At 44.1% G+C, this 24,637-nt stretch overlaps 1 protein-coding gene across 21 annotated transcripts in view; it reads right to left on the bottom strand.

Moving 5' to 3' along the window:
• Positions 1 to 24,637, bottom strand: part of LOC137380025 (forkhead box protein P1-like) — a 621,483-nt gene that overhangs the window by 53,597 nt on the left and 543,249 nt on the right. For 17 of the 21 annotated variants that reach the window (XM_068051516.1, XM_068051514.1, XM_068051512.1 and 14 more), the window contains 3 exons: positions 24,299 to 24,386; positions 10,111 to 10,194; positions 9,341 to 9,394 (listed from right to left, as the gene is read on the bottom strand). In XM_068051516.1, the coding sequence (XP_067907617.1) occupies positions 9,341 to 9,394; positions 10,111 to 10,194; positions 24,299 to 24,386 (226 nt within the window). The remainder of the gene's footprint in view (positions 1 to 9,340; positions 9,395 to 10,110; positions 10,195 to 24,298; positions 24,387 to 24,637) is intronic. The other 4 variants (XM_068051523.1, XM_068051525.1, XM_068051529.1 and 1 more) reach the window with 1 other exon arrangement.

Raw genomic sequence — 24,637 nt, 5'->3', positions numbered from 1 at the left:
GGTTCCTTGATGCCACACTCAGTCAAATGCTGCCTTGACATCAAGGGCATTCACTCTCACCTCACCTCTGAAATTCAATGCTTTTATCCATGCTTGGACCAAGGCTGTAATAAGGTCCAAGTAGCTCGAGTGGAGCCAAACTGAGCATCAGTGAACTGGCAGTTGCTGAGTAAGTGCTGCTTGATAGCACCGTCGATGGCACCTTCCATCACTTTGCTGATGATTGAGAGTAGGCTGATGGGGCAGTAATTGGCCAGATTGGATTTTTCCTGCTTTTTGTGGACAGAACATACCTGGGCAATTTTCCACATTGTCGGATAGATGCCAGTGTTATGACTGTACTGGAACAGCTTATCTAAGTGCACAGCTAGCTCTGGAGCACAAGTCTTCAGTACTACTGCCAGGGATGTTGTCAGGGCCCATAGCCTTTGTTGTATCCAGTGCTTTCAGCCATTTCTTGATATCACGTGGAGTGAATCAAATTGACTGAACACTGGCATCTATGATGGTGGGGACCTGCAGAGGCCAAGATGGATCATCCACTCAGCACTTCTGGCTGAATATGGTTGCAGATGCTTCAGCCTTGTTTTTTAACACTGATGTGTTGGGCTCCACCATCATTCAGAATGGGGATGTTTGTGCAGCCTCCTCCTCCAGTTAGTTGTTTAATTGTCCAGCACCCTCACGACTGGATGTGGCAGGACTGCAGAGCTTTGATCAGATCCATTGGCTATGGGATTGCTTAGCTCTGTCTATCGCATGCTGTTTCCATTGTGTGGCATGCATGTAGTCCTGTGTTGAGCTTCACCAGGTTAGCACCTCATTTTAGGTATGCCTGGTGCTGCTCCTGGCATGCTTTCCTACACTCTTAATTGAACCAGGGTTGGTCCCCTGGCTTGATGGTAATGGTAGACTGAGGGATATGCTGGGCTATGAGATTACAGACTGTGGCTGAATCCAATTCTGCTGCTGTTGATGCCCACAGTGCCTCACGGATGCCTAGTTTTGAGCAGCTAGACCTGTTCTGAGACTATCCTATTTAGCACGGTGGTAGTGCCACACATAATAGGTATCCTCAGTGTGAAGTCGGGACTTTGTCTCCACAAGGATTGTGCAGTGGTCACTCCTACCAATACTGTCATGGACAGATGCATCTGCGACAGGCAGATTTGTGAGGTTGAGGTCAAGTAAGTTTTTTCCTCTTATTGGTTCACTCACCACTTGCTGCATGCCCATTCTGGCAGATACGTCCTTCAGGACTCGGCCAGCTTGGTCAGCAGTAGTACTACCGAGACACTTGGTGGTGGACATTGAAGTCCCCCACCCAGAGCACATTCTGTGCCCTTGTTACCCTCAGTCCTTGTTCAAAGTGGCGTTCAACATGCAAGAGCATTGATCCATCAACTGAGGGAAGGTGGTAATCAGCAGGAGATTTCCTTGCCTGTGTTTGACCTGATGCCATGAGAATTCATGGGGTCTGGAGTCAGTGTTGAGGACTTCCAGAGCCATTCCCTCACGATCTGTATACCATAATGCCTCCACCTTTGGTGGGTCTGTCCTGCCAGTGGGACAGGACATACGCAGGAATGGTGATGGGGGAGTTTGAGACATTCGCTGTATGGTATGATTCGGTGAGTATAACTATGTTGGGCAGTTGCTTGACTAATCTGGGGGACAACTCTCCCAATTTTGGTACAAGTCCCCAGATATTATTAAGGAGGACTTTGCAGGGTGAACTAGGCAGTTTCCGGTACCTAGGACAATGCTGAATGGTCCGTCTGGTTTTATTCTTATTTGACTTTTCTATAGCAGTTTGATACAACTGAGTGGCTGGCGAGACCATTTCAGAAGGCAGTTAAGAACGAACTATGTTGCTGTGGGTCTGGAGTCACAGGTTGGTCAGACCGGGTATGAATGCCAGATTTCCTTCCCTAAAGGACATGAGTGAACCAGATGTGTTTTACGACAATCCAGTAGTTTCATGATTATTAATGAGACTAGCATTTTATTCCAAATTTATTAATGAATTTAAATTCCCCATATTTTCAGCACTAGAGGTGCATTTTGATAACAAAATGTTGTCTGCGCTGCATACACACACTTTTGGTGCAGACAGTGCTGAAAGCCATTTGGGAGGTCATTAGAGCAAACACTGGAAACATGTGTCGGACATATGCGAAGTAGGCAGATCATGATGTCAATCAGTGTGTAACACTGAGTTGATGCCATTTTTGACTCGAACGCTCCATTTGACACCCTCTCTTACCCTCGCACAGCTGAGCATGTGATCAGCAGCAGGAAGGACCCTGCACCAGTGCTATTTAAAGAGATCATCAACCACAGTCCAGTTGGTTGCTGAACGATTGCTATTGAATATTGTAACGATTCTAGAAGTGTTTGGTAATTTCTAGAGTTCTTTAAAGTTGCTAAAATCTACAGGGGGTGGTGTGGCACGGCCTGAAGGGCTTGTTCTGACTTCAAGGGTTCGACTAAGACCACTTGCTCCCAGTCGTGGGTGCAGTAGTTTATACCCACCTTGGTATGACAGGCAGAATGAACAGAAGTGACACAGAGGAAGTAAGTTGCTCAAAGAGGGAGAGGGAGAAGGGCTCTCAGCCAAAGGCCATTGCCACTCAGGGTATTCAGGGAGCAATTTTTCCACCTCAGCCTCTGAGGAACAGTGTGTGTGACTTCACTAAGGAGGTGCTCACTGATATGTGTTAGTGGTTGCAGGCAGAACAGCATCCTCACAGCAGGATGAAGACAGCATTGTAAGTGACTGCGAAGGTGACCAAGGCCACAAATTGTTTTGTGTCTGGTTCCTTCCAGGCTGGAGCAGGCAATATTTGCCACATTTCCTAGTTTGCCATTGACTATCGTGTGAGGAAGGTCACCGATGTTCTGGGCTGAATTTTATGGAGCTGGTGGGGTCCCGACACCGGGCCGAAAAGGTGAAGGGAATCCTGCCACGGACCTTTGAAGAACCCACCCTCCCCAGCCCCCAGCTCTACTTAACGGCGCTTGGGCAATTAACTGCCCAGCACTGTGGTCCCTTTAAGGACAGAGATCCCACCTTCCAGGGCTGCCAGCCTATCACAGGGCCAACAGCTCAATGGTATCAGCAGCGCCACTGGGACCAGGCCCATCGTTGGGACCCCGGACCCCAGGTAAGTGTGGCCGGGTCGCTGGGCAAGTCTGGCAGGCTCCAGCGAGCGGTGTGGGGGGGTGGGGGTTGGTCATTGATGGCAGGGAGGGGGATGTGTTCACGGAGGGAGGCTTTTGCCACCAGGGGCCCTCCATGAGTCACAGATTGCATACAGAGGAGGGCCCCCCAACCCCCACCACCAAGCCCACAGGGAGGCCACCTTGGTTAAATGGGTGACCTGCCCACGTGGCAGGGCTCCCACCAGCTACTGGTAAAATACCAGCGGCAGCAGGAAGAGGCCCTTAAGTGGCTATTAATTGGCCACTTAAGGGCTACAATTGGCCTCTGGGTGGGAAGGCCACCTTCGGCCTTTCCTGCCCCCAATAAAATCGCTGGCGATGGGCCCTCCATCTACTCCCTTCCATCGCTAGTTTATGGGCACCCCTGCATCCCGTCTCCCAAAGGCCCATAAAATTCCAGCCTCTGTCCGCGAAGAGAACTGAATACGTTTCATTCCCTCTTGCCGGAGACAAGCAGGCAGAGTATGTGGCTTCGTAAGAATTTCAGGCTTCCCCATGGAGTTAGGGTGCCACTGACTGCACACACAAGTAAATTCAGAGATGTACCACAATCGATAGGGGTTCCACTCCCTCAATGTGCAGCTGTTGTGAGACCATACACTGCGCATCATGCAGGTCAACACCGTGCTTCCTGATTGCAATCATGATGCCTTTATTCTGCACCAATCTGATATACCATCAGCATTTGAGCCACGATGAGAAACCAGAGGGTGGCTACTGGACGACAAGAGCTATCCGCTGATCACCTGGATTATGGGTTGTCCATGATTGGTTCATCTGGCTGTGGTACCAGTGAATGCAACCCAAATTCCCCATTCACTAGCTGTCCAACACCTTACCTTCCCTTTGTTACTGACCATCACAGTGTCTTCCTGTCCACAATGCTGAAATAAAAGCCATTCCAAAGCAAGCAGTCCAAATCATCCTTATAAATCAAACCACCCAATAGTCCATAAAAAAGCCAACTAATCATCTTGTGCATTCCCTTAGTTTCTGTCTTCTTTGTGCTTTTGCCTGTCCCAGTGTTCCTATACAGTGCTACCCCAAAAGCAGAAGCATGGCTAGTGGAAGGCAGCTGATTTTTAGTAGGGGAGATGGCAGATGGCCTTGGAGGAGGACGTTGAGCAGCTCGGAACCTAAAAGGCCAGGCTTCATGGGTAGCTGCAGTCTGGGCTGGCTGGCTGGCTGACCGATAACAGCAAGGGCACTGGTGGTTCGGCAGTCGTAAGGAATCGAATGCTGCCACCCTGAGAGAGGATAGCAGGTTTGTTCTCCACAGAGCCACTGCCACTCCTCCCGGGCAGTAACTCAGCAATCCTTGTAATGTGTTGACGGACAGATTGCTGGACTACTGTGAGCCCCTACAAGCCCCTTTGACAACTGGCATCCGCAGCCTTGATGGCAACAGTCTGAAATTGAGTGGTAACAAGCTGAGCTTGAGTACCAACAAGCTGTGATTGCATGATTTTGGTCTGAGCTTCCACTACAGTCCACAGACATTGGGTGGCTTCTGTTTATGCTGCAATGGAAGCTGAGACATTGGCCATCAGATGCTGCATTATGGTTTCGTCTTATGTTTGCAAGTGTGGTAATGGAATTGGCCACCACTTACACGATGGAAAAGATGGGCTCCAAGCTCTGTCCAATGCCCTGTGCACAGCTGATGCTGGACTCCCCCAAGTTCCTTGGCAGACTGTAGGTTTTCTGGCCAGTCTGTCAATGCACCTACCATTTGTGTGTGTACACTCAGCAGCCTTTTTCTGTGGTCTATGTCCTTATCTGAGTTCTCTGCAGCAGAAACCATGTCCAACTTCACCCTCTTACTACCCTTTCCCCCGTCCTAGCTGCAGGCTATTCATGCCTGGTGTCTCATCATGTCTAGATCCTGCCTTTAAGTTACTCTCTAAAGTATGTGCAATGTCAGTATCTGAGCTGGTGGCTGCGATTGTGAGTTTGAGTGACAGTGTTTCATCACCATCAGTCTCTTGTTCCTCTTCTACAGCTTGCTCCTGCACCACTGCCTGACCAGATTGCAGTTCTTGGGTATCTGAAAGGAGAAACAAGGATAGGGTTGCAGTGAGGGAAAGTGCAGTAGAGCAAGAGGTGCATATGTACACAATCTGAAGCTTGTAAATTCGAAGAGATTGTGGGAAGAGGGGGTAGTGGGATGCGAGGAACAGGATTAGGTATGAGTATGCCGTCACCGTCAATGGTTTCAGCCCCGCTGATGGCCACAGCCACTGTCAAAGCTACTCCAATGATGGAAAGCACTGTCTCCTGCATCAGGGTAAGGACTTGCAGCCGCCCTTGCCCTTGCTTATCAGGTTTTGCTGTATGTGGTTGGACGCCACCTTGTCCTGCAAGAGAAAGGGAAGTGTGTTGGTGAGTGTGATGGAATCTGTTTGGGTGATATGCCTGTCATAGAGGAATAGCTGGAAATGTGTACAAGCTGTAAGATGTGGGTGTGAGGCAGTGCTAAGTGTGTGAGGGTGAGGTGAAGCTAAGTATGGGTCACAGTTGATGGAGAATGCTGGTAGGTGAGTGAAGCTGCGTAGGGTAGTGTGGTGAATTGAGCAGTGTGTGAGCATTTGAAGATGCAGTCGCTCACCTTGACCACTTGTGTGAGGTCACTGAGCTTCTTATGGTACTGAATCTAGGTCCTCAGGGCTATACTGCTGGTATTGACCGTGATGGGTATCTGCTTCCACTGCCTTCACAGGGCTGGATTTTCTTATCCCACCGTCACTTCTGGCAGCAGGCGAAAAAAATGGTGGGCTGTGCGCTGTATTGCCACAGCGATTTTTCTCACGGCAGCCCAGGATAATGAGCCGGTCGGGTTGCCCCCTGCCCCAATCATGTGGTGGAGGCGATCTCTGACACCGGCATTGGAGTCAGCTGTCTGTGTGCAGGCGCCATTTTTAAAGGGCAGCCATACCCGGCCTGGCCATTTAAATGTTTAAAGGGCTACCCCACCCCATGTACCGCCGATAAATCTATTGCCCCTTCTCCCCACAATAACAATTAAATTCAACATTTGCACTCTTGCTTCCCCCCCGCCGCCCCGCAAAATACTTAGCTTCAACACGACCTTTTGTTTCCCCCCCACCTCCAAAACTGATCAAAGTGCAAAGGTCGCCCCTTCCCACCCTCCTCTACACTAGCATTAGAGCTCGTTTCCCACTCCCCCCACTACTCCCACTGCACTAAATGTCAGTTCCCCCCTTCCCCACCATGGTGGTGCCTGCTTTCCCGAGGCCAGAAAGTGAAGGCGCTTGAGTGCGGGCCGCCCCTTGGAAGATCGCGGTCCGAAGGTAATATCGCTGTTGATTTTACTTAAGTGCATTAATTTAAATATGTTAATCTGGATCCCGTCGCCCGCTACCAGGAAGATCGGGCTCGGCACTCCCAGCATCGGGCTCCGTGGTGGGCTGCTGCCAGAACGATATTCCGCCCCCCACCTCCGCCATGGAGCTCGACGTCGGGAGCTCAGTAAAATCCTGGCCACAGTGCGTGTCTGGAGGGCCTCCTGATCTCTATGGGTAGAGGACTTCTCTCTTCCTGTCCACCTCCTGCCCCAGATATCTAATGCTGCATTCAAGAATGCTCTCTGCTCTGTTTCACCATTATTCAGTGTTCTTTCTGCTTGAACTCTTCCCAGCCCCATCCAAAACTTGCTGCAGCTATAGGTACTACAGGTTAGGTTTCAGTGGTGTTAACCTTGCACAAAGTTGGGGACCCTGCTGAGGTGTGCAGCCACTCAGCAGTACTGGCTGCACCTTACAATCATGGTATTGAACAGGCAGCACATAGTTTCCGTGCAGCCTGCATCAGAAGAAATGGTCATTGCAATGCCCCGCACTTGTTTTGGGGGAGTCTATTCAACTTTTCCCCCTTTCTCTCTAATGGTTAGATATAGGTAAGCATAATTAATTTATGATATAAATCTGCTGGCAAAAGCATTTCTGATGATGGTAGGCAAACTGCAATACTGAGTTTCTCCTTTTAAAGAAGTATTTTCAATTTTCTGATGTTCCTAAATTACCTAAATGTCTCTATATTTTGGGGGAACTATAACAGGAATAGAAACTGCTGTTGTCTGGAACTTAGGAGAACAATCAAAGAGGAAGATACTTTGGGGTAGTATAAAGGGAAAAATTAGTTTCAAGAGCAAAGATTGTTTTAATCTTAAGTACTCATCCTCTGCACCAGAATCATTATTAATCTCTTCTACTGATAAGACTGTTGTATTGTTTTGATATGTGTCACATTTTTCACAGTGAAAAAGCAATTTCATGAAAACTGTGGCAAAATTACTTGTTTGGATGACTTATTCATTGGGGCATCTCTGACCCGTCACAATTAATCTGAACAACCATCATCAGTTTATCCACTCCTGCATGCTGATCTTAGCAAACCCCTCTGCCCATTTCAACTGTGGGAATCCAAGCCACAATCCCAGCTGAGCCCATGTTTACAATTTTGCTACAAATAGCAATAAACAGACTTGCACACCTTTTGGCAGACACTTTTAACCTCAGGCTTTGTCTGCCTATTCTGGTGAATGAAAATTATATCAATATTTGAAGAGTGAAGGCCATTGATCTGGCCTTCACTCATTCCTCAATCCACACCACCAAAGACAGATTACTTAGTCATTTTTCTCATTTGTTTGTGTATGGGACCTTGCTGTGTGCAAATTGACTATAGTATTTGTCTACATAACAATGACTGCACTTCAAAAGTAATTTAGGATAGCTTGAGAAAATAAGATGGTATATAAATGCAAGTTTCTTTCTTTAATTAACTTACAGCAAATAGTAATTGGTTTAAGAAAAGGTTATGAGAAAAACTTATAGAAAAGGAATTCAACTCAAACTCAAAGAAAGGGGAAGCACCAAACTACAGAAATGGAAAAAGGGGAATGGATCATTTACAGACTTGAAAAAAGATAGCCAACTAACAATTAACTATTGTCATGTGAAAAATGTCATTATGCATTTGCAATATTGATGAAAATTGCATTTAAATATCCTTTTTTGTTTAACTAAAATGCTATAAAATGTTACATGGCAAAGCATGGCACAGAATGGATTTGAGCAGCAATGTTACAAGTCAGTTTCCATAACACTGCAATCTATAGCTCACGGTACCTGGCATATAATTATGCTTGTAAGTTAACTATTCAAATGAATTATTTTAAAATAATTCTGAGTTTCTCTTTAACGTTTGAACACAACATCACTTTGTTTAATTTTTTCTGTAAATGCATCCCAAAAATTGTAAAACAACTGTTGAAAATAAATGGGATGAATCTTCTACACTATTCTTAGTTGTTTTACTGCTGTTTTGTTCTTCATATTTTTTCAATACTTGTATGTTTAGCAGTTAAAAATCACCTTGCAGGCATCATATTTATACATCGAGAATCAAATTTAACAGCTTACTTCTAACACTGGAACATTTTGTTATTATATCTGTGATTGTTAACATCGAGATTACACAAAGATATTTTCCTAATTATGATTAATATAAAGACATGGTATGCATTTTTAACCCTGTTTTTCAACAGACAACTACTCTGTGCAGATGAGCCACTGGCTTACCATTATCCTGCACCAACACATATTGACTGAAGTTGCAAGTGGCAACTAAAGGTCCAGTCATGCTCAATTAATTCTCACATATTAATGTTGAATGATACTGTTGTTGGCTGGATACCTTCAGAGTGAATAATACATGTTTCAAGCAAGAAATAAGGTAATCTTTCCACGATAATTGATTAGTTCATTTAAAGAACTGCAGAATAATGATTATGATGTAATCTGCCACCTGTTAACATTAAGTGGAATGACTTTTTTCTATGAACATTATTAGAAGTTTATTGAACTCTATGGTAAATCCCTATTAGGTCTTTCTCGCTTTCGTTTTTGCCTGCTCTGTGCCAAAAACTGTGGTTCATTCCTCTTCATTGTATTATTGGTGCAATTATGAATATATCTTATATATATATATATATAAAAATGTGTGTGTGTATATATATATTATATATATGTGAATGCATGCTGGTGCACTACTGTATCATGTACAGCTATTAGGTTACAAATTATTTATTTACCTTATTCTTTGGAATGGCCAAACATAGCTCCTTGATTTTAGGCGTCAGAAAAATCTTAGAAAAAAGAATGAAAAATTCTATTTTCACATTTTTCTCATTTCTGAAAGACTAATTTCTCCCTTCCCCCACGGGAATATTCAGATAATATGTTCCCTTCCTTTAGCTAGGAGGGTCGAATGCCTTTTTCTGTGATTGTCATCCACACCCCTCAATTATCAGCTGACAGGAAGTACAGTTCTGTGCGATGGGACAAAGTCTGCAAGTATTTCAAATCGCTTATCCACAGTGGCAGCAGGATTTAATACTTAGTACTCCACTTCACAATACAGGCAAGAGCTGGTAAAACTCATGCAATGAAGGCAGTTAAGTTCAAACACCAATGAGGAGGGAACTGAACACGACACGAAACCTTCTGCTTGGGACCTTAACACACCATCATTGAAGTTATTAGACCACCTTATATTCTAATATTTTATACTTTATTAAAGTTGTTGATACTAAACTGTCCACAGCTGGAGTGGCACACCTGACCAGTAGTCTGAACATGCTTTTTTAAAAAAAAAATGGATGAACTTGTGAATCAGCCTACAACTGTCAGCCAGTAGTATGCAAGAATAAAATAACAACAGTAAAATTGTGAAAGTTTAGAGCAAGTTGGTAAGAGGATTAATCTAAAACTGCACAGAAGCAAGAAAAAACAAAACTAGGTGCATGTGTACAGGTTGATCAGGCTAAGCATTTGCCATCTTGTCCCATAGATCACTACTTACAGGCTGAGGAGTAGATTTTGGTTCAGTTGACTTCACATGCAGGTGTGTCATCATAGCTTGCAGGCGTTCTTTGTCTTTTGCAAGCTAAAGAAATAAAACATTTTAGCTTCCGAAGTAAAACCACAACAATCAAAAACAATTGCATATGGATGTATTAATCATCCTTAGTAAAACTTTCAGACTCTGCATCAAACCAAATCATTTCTTTTTACATTTACTGCATTTCCTAACATGTCAAAATTTAATTAATGGGCTGATTAATGAAAACTGAGATTTGTAGGCTTTCTGCTTTATACTTTTAGATACTGTATGTATTCACATGATAAAAGATACATACAGGTGAAAATTTTATCAAGCATCTGTCAGTGATTTTAAATGCAATTTAAATTCAACATCGGTGAGTACACTAAACGGACAAGAGCATCTTACACCCCGCCAGATTTACTTTGCACGGAAGTCAATAAGGGGCAGCCAATCTGTTACCGCCTGATTTGCACCCCCTCCAAAGTTGAATTTCATCCACATTGTCAGTACAATACCCAAAATGCTGACAGGAGAGTTGACAAGCAATGGGATGCACTCATTCTAAAGTTCCCATTGTTTAAAAAATAAAACAATTGCTCAATGCTGCTGCAAAGCTCTGGGGAGCTCACAGTAAAAACAAGGAGGGAAAAAAATTGGTTAAGGCCCGAAAATGGTACAGGGTGCATGATGCATGATTAACCCGCACCTGCTGCTTTTGATGCAGGCAACAAGCAAACTTGGTGCTGCCGGCAAATTTAAATAACAGTAGCATGCAGCCCAGTGCTAAACTGGCTTTTGATTGGCTGCCTCAGCAGGAGTCCCAAGTTCATGCCAGGCTAGCACAACTTAAAGCTAGCCAGCACTACTTAAAGACAGCCTGCACGTCTTAAAGGGGACAGACATTCTGGCTTCAGCAGATGTAGAAAATGGCTGGGAAAGACATTCTGAGCAGGAAGAACACTGACTAATGGTGCAACAGGGCAGAGAGCACACTCCGACGCTGCACTGGAGGCTGTGGTGCAGGAGGTGGAGAGGTGGAGAGGAGGAGGGAGGTCCTCTATCTCTAAGGGACCAGGCCCTATAGAAGACGCAAAGGCAGTGAGAGCAGGTAGCCGTTGCAGTCCATACCAGAGTCGTCCTGAGGACCCGGATGCTGTGCCGACAGAAATTCAATGACTGCGCATGAATTATCAAGGTCAGTGAATGCATCTTCAAATGCCATATCCCACCAACAGAATTAGCCTCACACACCACTCGATTCACCAGACCCCCTTCCCTCACTTATCAACAATCCCTACTGACCATGACTCATACTTCACATTCAGAGCTTCACCTCACCCTCTCACACTGAGCACTGCTGCAAACCTCACACCATACCTCAAACAAACTGCCAGCTACTCAACCATGTCAGCCACAGCACCCAAACAGATCGTACCACACACACTGACACATTTCCCTCTCCCTTGCTGGACGAGGTGGCACATATCCAAAGGCACCTAACAGGTGGGGACAGTCAAGGCTGCATGACTTAACCCTGACAGAGGAGACTGTGCTCAGCATCATTGAAGCAGACACGAATGAGACCGTGGCCAGCAGAAGGGTTGAAACTATTGAAGATATTAGTTTGTTCCAACCTCGTTCTCCCTCTCACAACCCACTTACCCCTCATCCCACAATCTCTTCTGATTTATAAGCTGCAGATGGCATAAGCATGCATTTACACTTCTGCCTTTATACTTTCAGATACTCAAGAACTGCCACCTGGTAACAGCAGTCGTGCAGGGGTGTGAAGTGGAAGAGGAACAAGAGACTGAGGAGGAAGAAACACCATCACTCAATCTGACACTCACAGCCATTAGCTAGCGTTATGCTGGCACTGAGCATACTTCAGAAGGTTTACAATGTTCTTGTACTTTTGCTGTTCTTGGCAACACTTGTCCTTGCCCTACTATATGCCCTAGGTAGGTTACCCATGCTTTTGCAAATTCACTTTGGGCAAGGATTATCACCAAATCAGCTGACTGTAATTTTCTAAACAGAGCTTTTAGTTGTTCCAAGCAGTCTTTCTAAGTGTCACCATATACCATCACATCATCAAGGTAAACCGTACAGTTACGAACACTGGCTACCACTTGGTTCATCAGTCTCTGAAAAGTTGATGGGGCATTTTTTTTAGCCCGAATGGCATCACTCGCTATTGGAAAAGACCATCTGGTGTGACAAAGGCTCGGGGTATTAAAGGAACCTGCCAGTATCCATTTAACAAATCTATTTTGGTAAGAAATGTGGCACTGCCAACCCTGTCAATGCAGTCCTTCAAGCAAGGAACTGGGTAGGAGTCTGCCTTTCATACTGTATTAACCTTTCTGTCCGCTATGCAAAATCTAGTTGAGCCGTCAGGTTTAGGCACTAACCAGCTGCTTTGACTGAGTTCAATTAGGTGATTTTCCAACATGTATCGGATTTCTGCTTTCACCTGAGCCTGTTTCTCTGGACTTAAGCAATAATGATGCTGTTTTATAGGAGTGGATTCTCTTACATCCACATGTTTGGCTAAGGTTGTACATCCTGGTTTATCCCTACAGACTCCTTTAAATGCTGTGAGTAGCCTTGTTAGGTCTTTTTGGTTCAATTTGAGAATTGTCTAGGTCTCCTTCTGCCTCATTTTCACTATCCCTTTCATCCTTCACTGTCCCTATTACCTGACATACCTGCGCTTGCTTATCCATCTCTCCGGCGTGATATTGTTTCAACATATTGATGTGACACAGCCGATTCTTTTTCCGGCGATCTGGGTGTCAATCAAATTATTTACTTCCCCAATCCTTTTGACTACTCTATATGGATAGAAGATTGGTTAGCTAACAGGAAACAGAGAGTAGGCATAAATGGGTCTTTTTCTGGTTGGCAAGATGTAATGAGTGGCGGGCCCCAGGGATCAGTGCTGGGGCTTCAACTTTTTACAATTTATATAAATGACCTAGATGAAGGGACTGAGGGTATGGTTGCTAAATTTGCTGACGACACAAAGATAGGTAGGAAAGTAACTTGTGAAGAGGACATCAGGGGCTACAAAAGGATATAGATAGGTTAAGTGAGTAGACAAAGACCTGGCAAATGGAGTTTAAGTGGGACAGTGTTAAATTGTCCACTTTGGGAGGAAGAATAAAAAAGCATATTATCTAGCAGAGGATTGGAGAATAGCCAATGTTGTTCCTTTGTTTAAGAAAGGTAGCAAGGATAATCCAGGAAATTATAGGCCAGTGAGCCTTACGTCAGTGGTAGGGAAATTATTAGAGAGGATTCTTCGGGACAGGATTTACTCCCATTTGGAAACAAATGAACTTATTAGCGAGGGGCAGCATGGTTTTGTGAAGGGAGGTCGTGTCTCACTAACTTGATTGAGTTTTTTGAGGAAGTGACGAAGATGATTGATAAAGGAAGAACAATGGATGTTGTCTATATGGACTTCAGTAAAGCCTTTGACAAAGTCCCTCATGGCAGACTGGTACAAAAGCTGAAGTCACACGGGATCAGAGGTGAGCTGGCATGATGGATACAGAACTGGCTCGGTCATAGAAGGCACAGGGTAGCATTGGAAGGATGCTTTTCTGAATGGAGAGCTGTGACTAGTGGTGTTCCGCAGGGATCAGTGCTGGGACCTTTGCTGTTTGTAGTATATATAAATGATTTGGAGGAAAATGTAGCTGGTCTGATTAGTAAGTTTGCGGACGACACAAGGGTTGGTGGAGTTGCGGATAGTGATGAGGAGTGTCAGAGGATACAGCAGGATATAGATCGGTTGGAGACTTGGGCGGAGAAATGGCAGATGGAGTTTAATCCGGACAAATGTGAGGTAATGCATTTTGGAAGATCTAATACGGGGGAAATATACAGTAAATGGCAGAACCCTTAGGAGTATTGACAGGCAGAGAGATCTGGGCGTACAGGTCCACAGGTCACTGAAAGTGGCAACGCAAGTGGATAAGGTAGTCAAGAAGGCATACGGCATGCTTGCCTTCATCGGTCGAGGCATAGAGTATAAAAATTGGCAAGTCATGCTGCAGCTGTACAGAACCTTAGTTAGGCCACACTTAGAATATTGCGTGCAATTCTGGTCGCCACACTACCAGAAGGACATGGAGGCTTTGGAGAGGGTACAGAAGAGGTTTGCCAGGATGTTGCCTGGTCTGGAGGGCATTAGCAATGAGGTGAGGTTGGATAAACTCGGATTGTTTTCGCTGGAACGACGGAGGTGGAGGGGCGACATGATAGAGGTTTACAAAGTTATGAGCGGCATGGACAGAGTGGATAGTCAGAAGCTTTTTCTCAGGTGGAAGAGTCAGTTACTAGGGAACATAGGTTTAAGGTGTGAGGGGCAAAGTTTAGAGGGGATGTGCGAGGCAAGTTGTTTACACAGAGGGTGGTGAGTGCCTGGAACTTGCTGCCGGGGGAGGCGGTGGAAGCAGGCACAATAGCGACGTTTAAGAGGCATCTTGACAAATACATGAATAGGATGGGAATAGAGGGATACGGACCCCGGAAGTGCAGAAGGTTTTAGTTTAGACAGGCATCAAGATCGGCGCAGGCTTGGAGGGCCGAATGGCCTGTTCCTGTGCTGTACTGTTCTTTGTTCTAAATGGTGAGAGATTGCAGAGCTCAGAGATGCAGAGAGATCTGGGTGTCCGACTGCATGAATCGCAAAAGGTTAGTATGCAGATATAGCACGTAATTAGGAAAGCTAATAGAATGTTATCGTTTATCGTGAGGGGAATTGAATACAAAAGTAGGGAGGTTATGCTTCAGCTATACAGGGCAATAGTGACACCACACCTGCAGTACTGTGTACAGTATTGTAACGTTATTTAAGGAAGGATGCAAATGCATTGGAGGCAGTTCAGAGAAGGCTTACTGGACTAATACCTGAAATGGGCGGGCTGTCTTACGAGGAAAGACTGGACAGGCTAGGCTTGTATCTGCTGGAATTTAGAAGAGTTGATTGAAACAATAAGATCCTGAGGGGTCTTGACAGGGTGGATGTGGAAAGGACATTTCCCCTTGTGGGAGAATCTAGAACTAGGGGTCACTGTTTAAAAATAAGATCTCGCCCCTTTAAGACAGAGATGAGGAGAAATCTTTTTCTCTCAGAGGGTTGTGAGTCTTTGGAATTCTCTTCCTCAAAAGGCGGTGGAAGCAGAGTCTTTGAATATTTTGAAGGCTGAGGTAGATAGATTCTCGATAAGCAAGGGGATGAAAGGTTATCAGGGATAGGTGGAACTGTGGAGTAATCAGTTCAGCCATTAACTTACTGAATGGCGGAGTGGCCTACTCCTGCTCCTAATTCGTATATTTGCCTGTATGTTCCTATGTGTTCCTGAGTCACTTTGCAGGCTCTCGTCAGCCACTCCTTGAACACGGATACATAATCTAACACGGAGGATTCGTCCCTCTGTTCTAAAAACTTTTCTTTGATTAGATTTAGAGGACCTCTTACCTCATGTCCATAAACTATTTCAAAAGGACTAAAATCGGCAGACTCATTAGTTGAATCCCCAGTGGCAAACAAAAGAAATTCCAACTTTTTATCCCATTCATGAGGATATTCATGACAGCATGCTCTGATCATCATTTTGAGGGTCTGATGGTATCGTTCTAAAGCCCCTTGTGTCTGTGGTGGTATGCTGAAGACTTTAACTGTATTACACCCAGAGTACTCATAACTTCCTGGAAAATTTTAGATATAAAATTGGCACCTCGATCCGACTGAATCTCAGTCGGTAATCCATATTGAGTGAAGAACTGGGTTAACTTCTCTACCACTACCTCAGCAGAAATAGTTCTCAAGGGAATGGCCTCTGGCAACCGAGTAGCCACATCCATAATAACGAGTAGATATTGATGTCCTGCTTTTGTTTTCGGCAAAGGTTCCACACAGTCTACCAACACCCTATTAAATCATTCCTCAAAAACTGGTATGGGAATTAGAGGTGCTGGTTTTATGGCAGGTTGTGGTTTTTCTACAATCTGGCATTTATGACACGTTTCACAAAACTGCACCACGTCCTTGTAAAGACCTGGCCAGTAAAAATGTCAACATATACGTGATTGGGTCTTCCGGATCTACGTCCCGCCATAGGAATTTCATGCACTATCCTTAATATTTCCTTGCGATACTTGGGTGGTACCACCATATGGTGAACTACCTTCCATTCTTCATCTGCAGGTCTGTGAGGTTGTCTCCACTTCCTCATCAGAATACCAATTTTAATATAGTAGCCTTCCGGAATTCCCTTTGCCTCAGCTTCAATTAGAGCTGACTGTGCCATTTTACTTAACTCCAGATCTGCTTGCTGAGTCTTGATCAGAGAAGATATACTGAACATTTCCTTCGGATTATCCAAATCCCCAAAGAAAGTTTCAGATATTCAGTTATCTGTCTGTGGTGCCAATTCGATCTCCGACAATGGAACTTGTTTAGCCATTGCTTGGGTCACTACACATGAAGGAAAAATTCCTGGAGCCTTTTCCTGCAACTGTTCTCTCCCTTTGACTTCACTTGGTCTTTCCGTGACTACTGGAGAATCTGCTACCTTCACTCCAGCCAAATCATTCCCCAGGACAAGGTCAACTCCGTCTACAGGCAAACTATGGACAACTCCTACAGTTGCCATTCCAGACATTAGGTCAATCTCCAGGTGCACCCAATACAAAGGTATGGGGATATACTCCCTGTCGATACCATTCACTAAAACTTCTCATTCAGTGCACTCTCTGGTGGAAATGTTATGCCTTTCCCCAGCAAAGGAGTTTGGGTGGCTCTTGTATCCCTAAGTATAACTATAGGTTTACTTGCCTCATTGAGGGATAAGGAATTACTTTTCCTTTCCACAAGAATTCCCTATAACTCTCAGGTATCTTTGTCACCTCTCCTGCACTCACAGCAGTTTTTGTACTTGGCCTTACAGCTGTAATCAGAGCTATAGCCTGATCTGTTGTACTGGGGAAAGGCATAACCTTTCCACCAGAGAGTGCACTGAATGCAAAGTTTTAGTGAATGGTATCGGCGAGGAGTATATCCCCATACCTTTGTATCGGGTGCACCTGGAGAGTGACCTAATGTCTGGAATGGTAACTGTTGGAGTTGTCCATAGTTTGCCTGTAGACAGAGTTGACCTACTCTCGGTCAGGGCCCCTTTGTCTCCATTGGCCCTGTGTACCCCAATAAGTCCCATGGGTTTACCCCACAACTTCCAGCATTCTGCCTGAAGGTGTCCCACCTCATTTCCACCCTCAGCAACTTCCTTTCTGGCTGGAGGGGGAGATCCTGGGATGTTCCCAGCTATCCCTTCTTGTTCCTGGCTACTTGCCTTCCTTTCACCCTCCCACCTTTTATCCTTCTCAGATTTGCGGAGGTGATGGACAATGGCTTGTAAACGAGCTTGTGATCATCAGCGATCTCAGCTGCCTGCCTGACTGTTGAAACCTTCGGTTCTCTACATGGGTTCTTACTAACAGAGGGAGTGAATTTTTAAAATTCTTCCAGGAGAATTATTTCCCTAAGGGTCTCATATGTGGCCTCTACCTTTAGTGCTCGCATCCAACGATCAAAGTTAATTTGCTTTACCCTCTGAAATTCTATATAAATCTGCTCAGGCTGTTTCCAGAGGTTTTGAAATTTCTGCCTATAAGCTTCAGGGACTAACTCATAAGCAGAGTGAATAGCCTTTTTTGCCATCTCATAATCTGCAAAAGCCTCCTCAGAAATATGGCATAAACTGCATGAGCTCTGCCCATCAACCTGCTTTGCATAAGCAGTGTCTAGCTTTCCTTCAGCCACTTCATCTGTCTAGCTATCATTTCAAAAGAAATGAAAAATGCCTCTACATCCCTTTCCTCAAACTCCGGGACAGCTTGCACAAATTTAAACAGCTCTCCACTGGGTCCTGGGCTGGAGTCAGTTCTTTCCTCACCAGAATTTTCATCAAGGTCAAGGCTATCTGTTTTTTTCAGTTCTAGCTTTTTAAAATTTGAATACCCTTTCTTGCTCCCTTTCTTCTTTGTTTCTCCTGCCTCTCTTCTCTTTCCTTTTGAATTGTAGTTCAAGGTTTTTCATTTATTTTTCCTGATCAAGCTCAAGTTTTTTCATTTCCAATTCTCTTTCCTGTTCAGGCTGCTTCTTCTGTAACTGAATCCTAGCTGATTCAAATGAATTTGCATCTGAATTACCTTTTCCTACTTCCAATTTCAAAAGCTTTGCTATTACTTCAATTATGTCTGCTTTATTAGCTCCTGGTTTTAACTCTAACTCCAAATTTGCTGCCAATTCCTTTAGCTTAGCCTTGGTTAGGGATAAGTTCTCCCTCCCCAGAAAGGTTGTAGCAACTGACAAATCCATTCAGGTAGTGTAAACATTACTCTAATGCCATGGAACCTGGTGTTTTCCTTTTCCCCTTTTCAGTTATTATCACCCCATTTACAATTGCACTGGTCAATTATAAAAGCCGCTGGCTTTGGGTTATCCCGGACGAGCCCCCAGTTATATGTTACGACCAAGGCAGGAGGAGTGCACTGTCTTTCTCTAGTTCCACTTCTCCACAGGTCACAACATATATTTAAATGTTGACCCAGTTACCGATGCAGCCAATTGTGTACGCTATCTATTTTAGTTTCAAAATAAAATCCACCCAACAGGTTTCTTTAAAAAACACAAAAGTATTAATTTATTATAACACAAGACTTAGTCAATAAAGATGCAAAGCTTTACCATACAGTTTGAAATATGAGAGTAAATATATATATATTCCCTTCTACGTACCCAACACACACACACACATACACACGTTCAAGGTAACATAAAGATGCTTTGGCCAAAGTACTTGTTAATTCATGAAGAAAAAGGATAAGATATGTTATGTTTCAGATAGCATACAGTCTGGCCTCCCGGTGCACATAGATGGGTCACTGGGATCTTTTCAGAAGCAGTTCGTTCAGATGTCAAGAGGAAGTCTTCCAGAAGCTTCTCAGGAGACATGCTGCTTCGGTTTCTCTATTTCTTACACTTAAGTCTCAGGGGTTCTCAAAGTGGTGGAGAAAAGATGAACGGTTCTTCTCTTTTAGCAGGCTGACCTCTAACTGACTCAAAACAGTATTCAAAAATGAAACCCACTCTAGAGCACCATAAATCTTGACATGTCACCTCTCTCGTAAACAACTCCCATAGTCAGAAGGCACCTTTTGTTTACTTAGCTGAAGACATGTGACATCCAGTAAATGTTGTATTTAAACAAAGTCCTTCCAGTGACCCTATAAAAAAAAGTTCAGCATCTATGGAATCACTTCAGTCCTCCAATGAATTCATCTCCACAATTCTAAACAAGTCCTCAAAAAATATTTTAAAAAGGAACACTTTCATAACAGTGCCATGAAACTAATCATTAATTGCCGTGAAAACACACCTGGTTCACTCATGTCCTTTCGGGAAGGAAATCTGCCATCCTACCTAGTCTGGCCTACACGTAACTCCAGATCCACAGCAATGTGGTTGATTCTAAATGGCCCTCTGAAATGGCCTAGTAAGCTACCAAGAGCAATTAGGGATGGGTAACAAATGCTGGCCTTGCCAGCGACGCCCATATCCCATGAAAGAGTTAAAAAAAGGCCCTCCTTTCGAAAAGCAAATCTTTTACAGTCCATTAGCAAAGCCATCAGGTTAAAATATATATCCAGCAAAATGCTTCATCGGAAATACCTTAGTCTATGTTTTCAGAAGCAATTTTGTTTCTGCCACTAATCAGAATAGAAAAGTTCTAACAGCCCTTAAGAGTGGCATTAATATCTGAATTAATGCAAGGTCTTCCAAAATCTGATCTTTCTTTCAATGTCATACATAAAAAGCAACTATTTTATTACTGGTTATGAAAGATGTTCCGACTTTATTGTGGTCTTTTTACCTTGCAACTTCCTGTGCATTTACCTCTGAACGCAGAACTACTTGAGTTGTTCAGAAACTGACGCACATGTTCTTTCTTGTTATATATAAGGTCAATAGTGCTACTGTTCTCCAATATTTCAGCCATACCTGAAATTGACTTTAACTGAATGTTGTCTATGGATGAGTTATTGCTGATCAGGCATAACTTGTAGACTCATACTGTACCTTTTGACTTGAACTCGCAGCACAAAATATTGCTATACGATTTCTGCTGCACTGATAATTTCAGTTCCCCCCACCAAAGGTCACTTGCTATTGTTGCTTTCTTTGTATATTTATATAACATACATGTACATGGAACAGCTACATAAATCCTGTAACTATTAGAGCATGTGGTAAAGTTTTTGCATGAGTTGCAATATGTGAAGGGCAGGGCTCAGGACTTTGGCAAGTAGAACACTGAAGTAATCAAGTCTGGAGGTAACAAAGGATGCAGATAAGGGCTTCAGCAGTAATGCGGTGAAGCAAGATCTCAAATCTCCACAGTCTCATTGCATTTTAGGCAGTCCCTCAAAAAATCTACCGTTACTGTTCATCTAGGGATTCAATTTCTTTTGTCTGCTATTTTAAGTCATTAACCCAAAACAAGAATTTAAAAATAAAAACAGAAAATGCTGGAAATGCTCTGTGGAGAGAGAAATAGTTAACATTTCAGGTCTGTGACCTTTCATCAGAACTGAGAAAACTTAGAATGCATTTGAGCAAGTGAAAGCAGGGAGGGTGGAAGGAAGAACAAAAGGGAAGGTCTGTGATAGGGTGGACAGCAGGAGAGATTAAATGACAAAAGCTTTCATGGTGCAAGAGCAAAGGGAGTGGTAATGGGGTAAGTAAAGTAACAAAAGATGTGTCTAGAGGAGGTGTGAATGGCATACCTAGCACAAGGAAGATGGTTGTGGCTGTTGGAGGCCAATCATCTCAGCTCCAAGACATCGCTGCACGAGTTCCTCAGGGTAGTGTTCCAGCCCCAACCATCTTCCCCTGCTTCATCAATGACCTTCCCTCCATCATAAGGTCAGAAATGAGGATGTTCGCTGATGATTGCACAGCATTCAATCCCAGTCACAACTCTTCAGGTACTGAAGCTGTCTGTGCCTGCTTGCAGCAAGACCTGGACAACATTCATAGGCTTGGGCTGATAAATGGCAAATAACATTTGTGCTGCACAAGTGCCAATAATGACCAACTGCCCATGATGTTCAATGGCACTATCATTGTTAAATCCTCCACCATCAACATCCTGGGGTGGGGACAGGGGGGGTCACCACTGACCAGGAACTTAAAGGGACCAGCCATATATACACTGTGGCTTCAAGAGCAGGTCAGAGGCCGGGAATTCTGCAGTGAGTAATTAATCGCCTGACTCCTGTCCCAAAGCCTGTCCACCATCTACAAGGCACAAATCAGATTGAATTTTCTGGGTTTCCGGGAGACAAGCTCGGAGGTAGAAGGTGGAGGGCCTGTCGCCTTCCCGTGGCAACACAATTTTGTCCGGGGCGGGATAGGCCGAAGACGGCCTTCCTGCCTTGAGGCCCTTAAGAGTCATATTAACAGCCACTTAAGGGCCTCTTCCCCTCACCAATGGCATTAAACCATCCAGGTTGTGGGTTGGGGGATGTGGGGGGGCTTTTTCCATGGACAATCTGTGGCCCACGGAGGGCCCCTGCCATCAAACAAACCACTTCCCTGGACGCCCTTCCCCTGAACTAAACGCGCACTCACCCCCCATTGGGGCCTGCCGGACTGGCGCCGGCAACCCTGCCTCACCTACCTTGGGTCCGGGGCTCAAGTGCTGGGTCTGGGTCCAAGGCATTTACAGTACCAACAGAGGGCACTGCTCCTGGTGGCGCTACTGTTACCACTGAGCTGCCGGCCCTGTGCTTGGCCGACAGCTCTTGGAGGTAGGATCGCTGTCTTTAAAGGGAAGAGATCCCGGCGCGGACTGTTGATTGGCCTGGCGCCATTCAATAAAGCCGGGAGGAGGGCTCTGAGTGGCCAAGGTGGGGTTGCACCCGCCTTTCAGCCTGGTGCCGGGAGCCCTGCCGTTGGCACAAAATTCAGCCCGTCTGGAGTGTAATGGAATACTCTCCACTTGTGTGGATGAGTGCAACTTCAACAGCACTCAAGACACTCAACACCATCCAAGAGAAAGCAGCTTGCTTAATTGGCACCTCATCCACGACCTGAAACATTCACTCCCTCTACCACTGGTGCACGGTGGCAGCAGTGTGTACCACCTACAAGATGCAATGCAGCAACCTTCCAAGGCTCGTCGACAGCACTTTCTAAACCTGCGACCTCTACCAACTAGAAGAACAAGGACAGCAAACAAATGGGAACACCACCACTGCAAGTTCCCTTCTAACTCACACACCATACTGACTTGAAACTACATTGCTGCTCCTTCACTGTCGCCTGATCAAAAACCTGGAACTCCCTCCCTAACAACATTGTGGGTTTACCTACCTGCAGTGGTTCAAGAAGGCAGCTCACCACCACCTTCTCAAGGATAATTAGGGATGGGCAATAAATGCTGGCCTTGCCACTGACACTCACATCTCATGAATGAATTTTAAAAAAATCACCCTCTCTTATGGCAGTTTTTCATCTAAACATAGCATCAGCGGGCATTAAAGTATGGTGATTTGGCCAATGTAAATCCTTCCAGTGGTACATTCCCTTTCCCACTATGTTATACATAACGTATAACCATATTTCCACATCTAATATCTTAATTACTACATCTTGCTTATATTTCTCCATGTCAGTAGTTTTGCTTATTTATCATTTTGACCGCTACAACTTTTTAAGCCCCATCCTCCTGCCTTACAGTAATTTCCATCCATGGCTTAACACTGCACTCTTCCTTAAGTCATTTATTTTCTTCTACACCTCCTGCAACACCCTCGCAGTGATAGAAATGGTACAGACCTTGTCTGTATATTACCTTTCTTCCTATCTTCTTTGCATGCTAAACAGCTGTCCTCCATCACAGATATCTGTGTGATTCCGTTACGACGTTTACGCTTACAGAGCCTGACTGCGAAATTTGCTTCCTGTTTGTGCAATAATTGCGCATTATATACTTAGACCCTCTCAACATTTATAGGGCTACAGTTTCTGCTGGATTGCTCTATTATTTGCAATCCAATTTGCCAAAATCAGCAAAAGATCGTGGAATTTCAACCGCAAATTACATCCAGCGCAAGTAAATGTTTTCACAATCTTTTGCACTAGTTTAAAACCATGGTGCTAGAAGCTGACCCCACCCCCGGATCGAATTAATCACTATTGAGAGTTTCTGCTAATTGATCATTTCTTCAGGCTTTCAAGAAGGCTCCTAAAATTAAACTGGTTCTTTTGGGTGCACAGAACTAATAGGCATTAGAAAGCTTTTAAACATAATTTTTACAAAAAGTTATTAAGAAAATGACTATTGTACATCAATGTAATTATCATGTATATTGAATTTAATTTCAGTACTTGCTATGGTGGGATTTGAACTCAAGCCCTCAGAGTTGCTATTTACAGTCTTGGTCACCCCAACCTCTGTGCCTCCACCCCATCCCCATTTTCCCTCTCAACTTTGGTTCTGCTCTTTTTCAAGCTTGGCTGCTGGCAACTGCTGGAATATGATTAGGAGGCAGTGCCACTTCAGCCTATAGAGTGCAAATGAAGAAACTATTACTAAAATGGGATCATAGTGTAAATACAAACTCTTCATTGACACTCGGAAGGATGAAATAGCTATACTGCCAAATTCTATTGCCTTGCTTTCTTTTGTTGGTGACCAAAGAGAGGAACCAATAACTGCCATTGGAAGACAATCAGGCGAGGGAAAGGGGCCACAGAGGTTAAACTGGAGACTAAAGTATCGAAACACGGTAGGTTTTCTGTTTTTATACAAATTCCTGATGGTAAATTGAACTTAAATAGATAGCTACTTGATTGTGGAAAAATACTTAAAGAAAACAAATGATTTGAGGAATGGCTAATGCCTCATAGTCCTATAGAGTGGAAGCAAGTATCAGTATGAGGAAAATGGCCTCTGATTATAGTTATGAACTTAAATTAAGACAGATGTTAACTATTGTGTGTTTGTTACCTCTAGACTTTTGATCATGGTAAACCAGTTGGATAATTGGGTCAATGCATCTGTTTCAGAAAAAAACTTACCTGAAGTTCCAGCTGCTGTACAACCTGCATCTGTACTCGACACTGTGCTGTACTTCTGTCATCTAGTGCATGCTCATTGTTGAGATGTCTGAGAAGAAATGAAAGGTGAAATCTTCAGATAATCAACATTCTTAAAAATATAGAAAAGCTGCTGTTGCTTTCCTGAGATACCAAAAAAATCTCATACCCAGTTGTACATATTTAATCCTTTTATTTTAAAAAAAGGCATTTCATATTTCAAAATTGGTGATAAAGGTCTTTATGATTTACAAAAAAAACTAACAAGCCAAAAACTGACAACAAAAATGAGCTGGAATCAAGATTTTAATGTGGAAAGAA

This window comes from Heterodontus francisci, chromosome 19 (assembly GCF_036365525.1).
Source record: "Heterodontus francisci isolate sHetFra1 chromosome 19, sHetFra1.hap1, whole genome shotgun sequence".
In the NCBI taxonomy this organism is placed as follows: domain Eukaryota; kingdom Metazoa; phylum Chordata; class Chondrichthyes; order Heterodontiformes; family Heterodontidae; genus Heterodontus; species Heterodontus francisci.
This window is presented reverse-complemented; position numbering and strand designations above follow the sequence as displayed.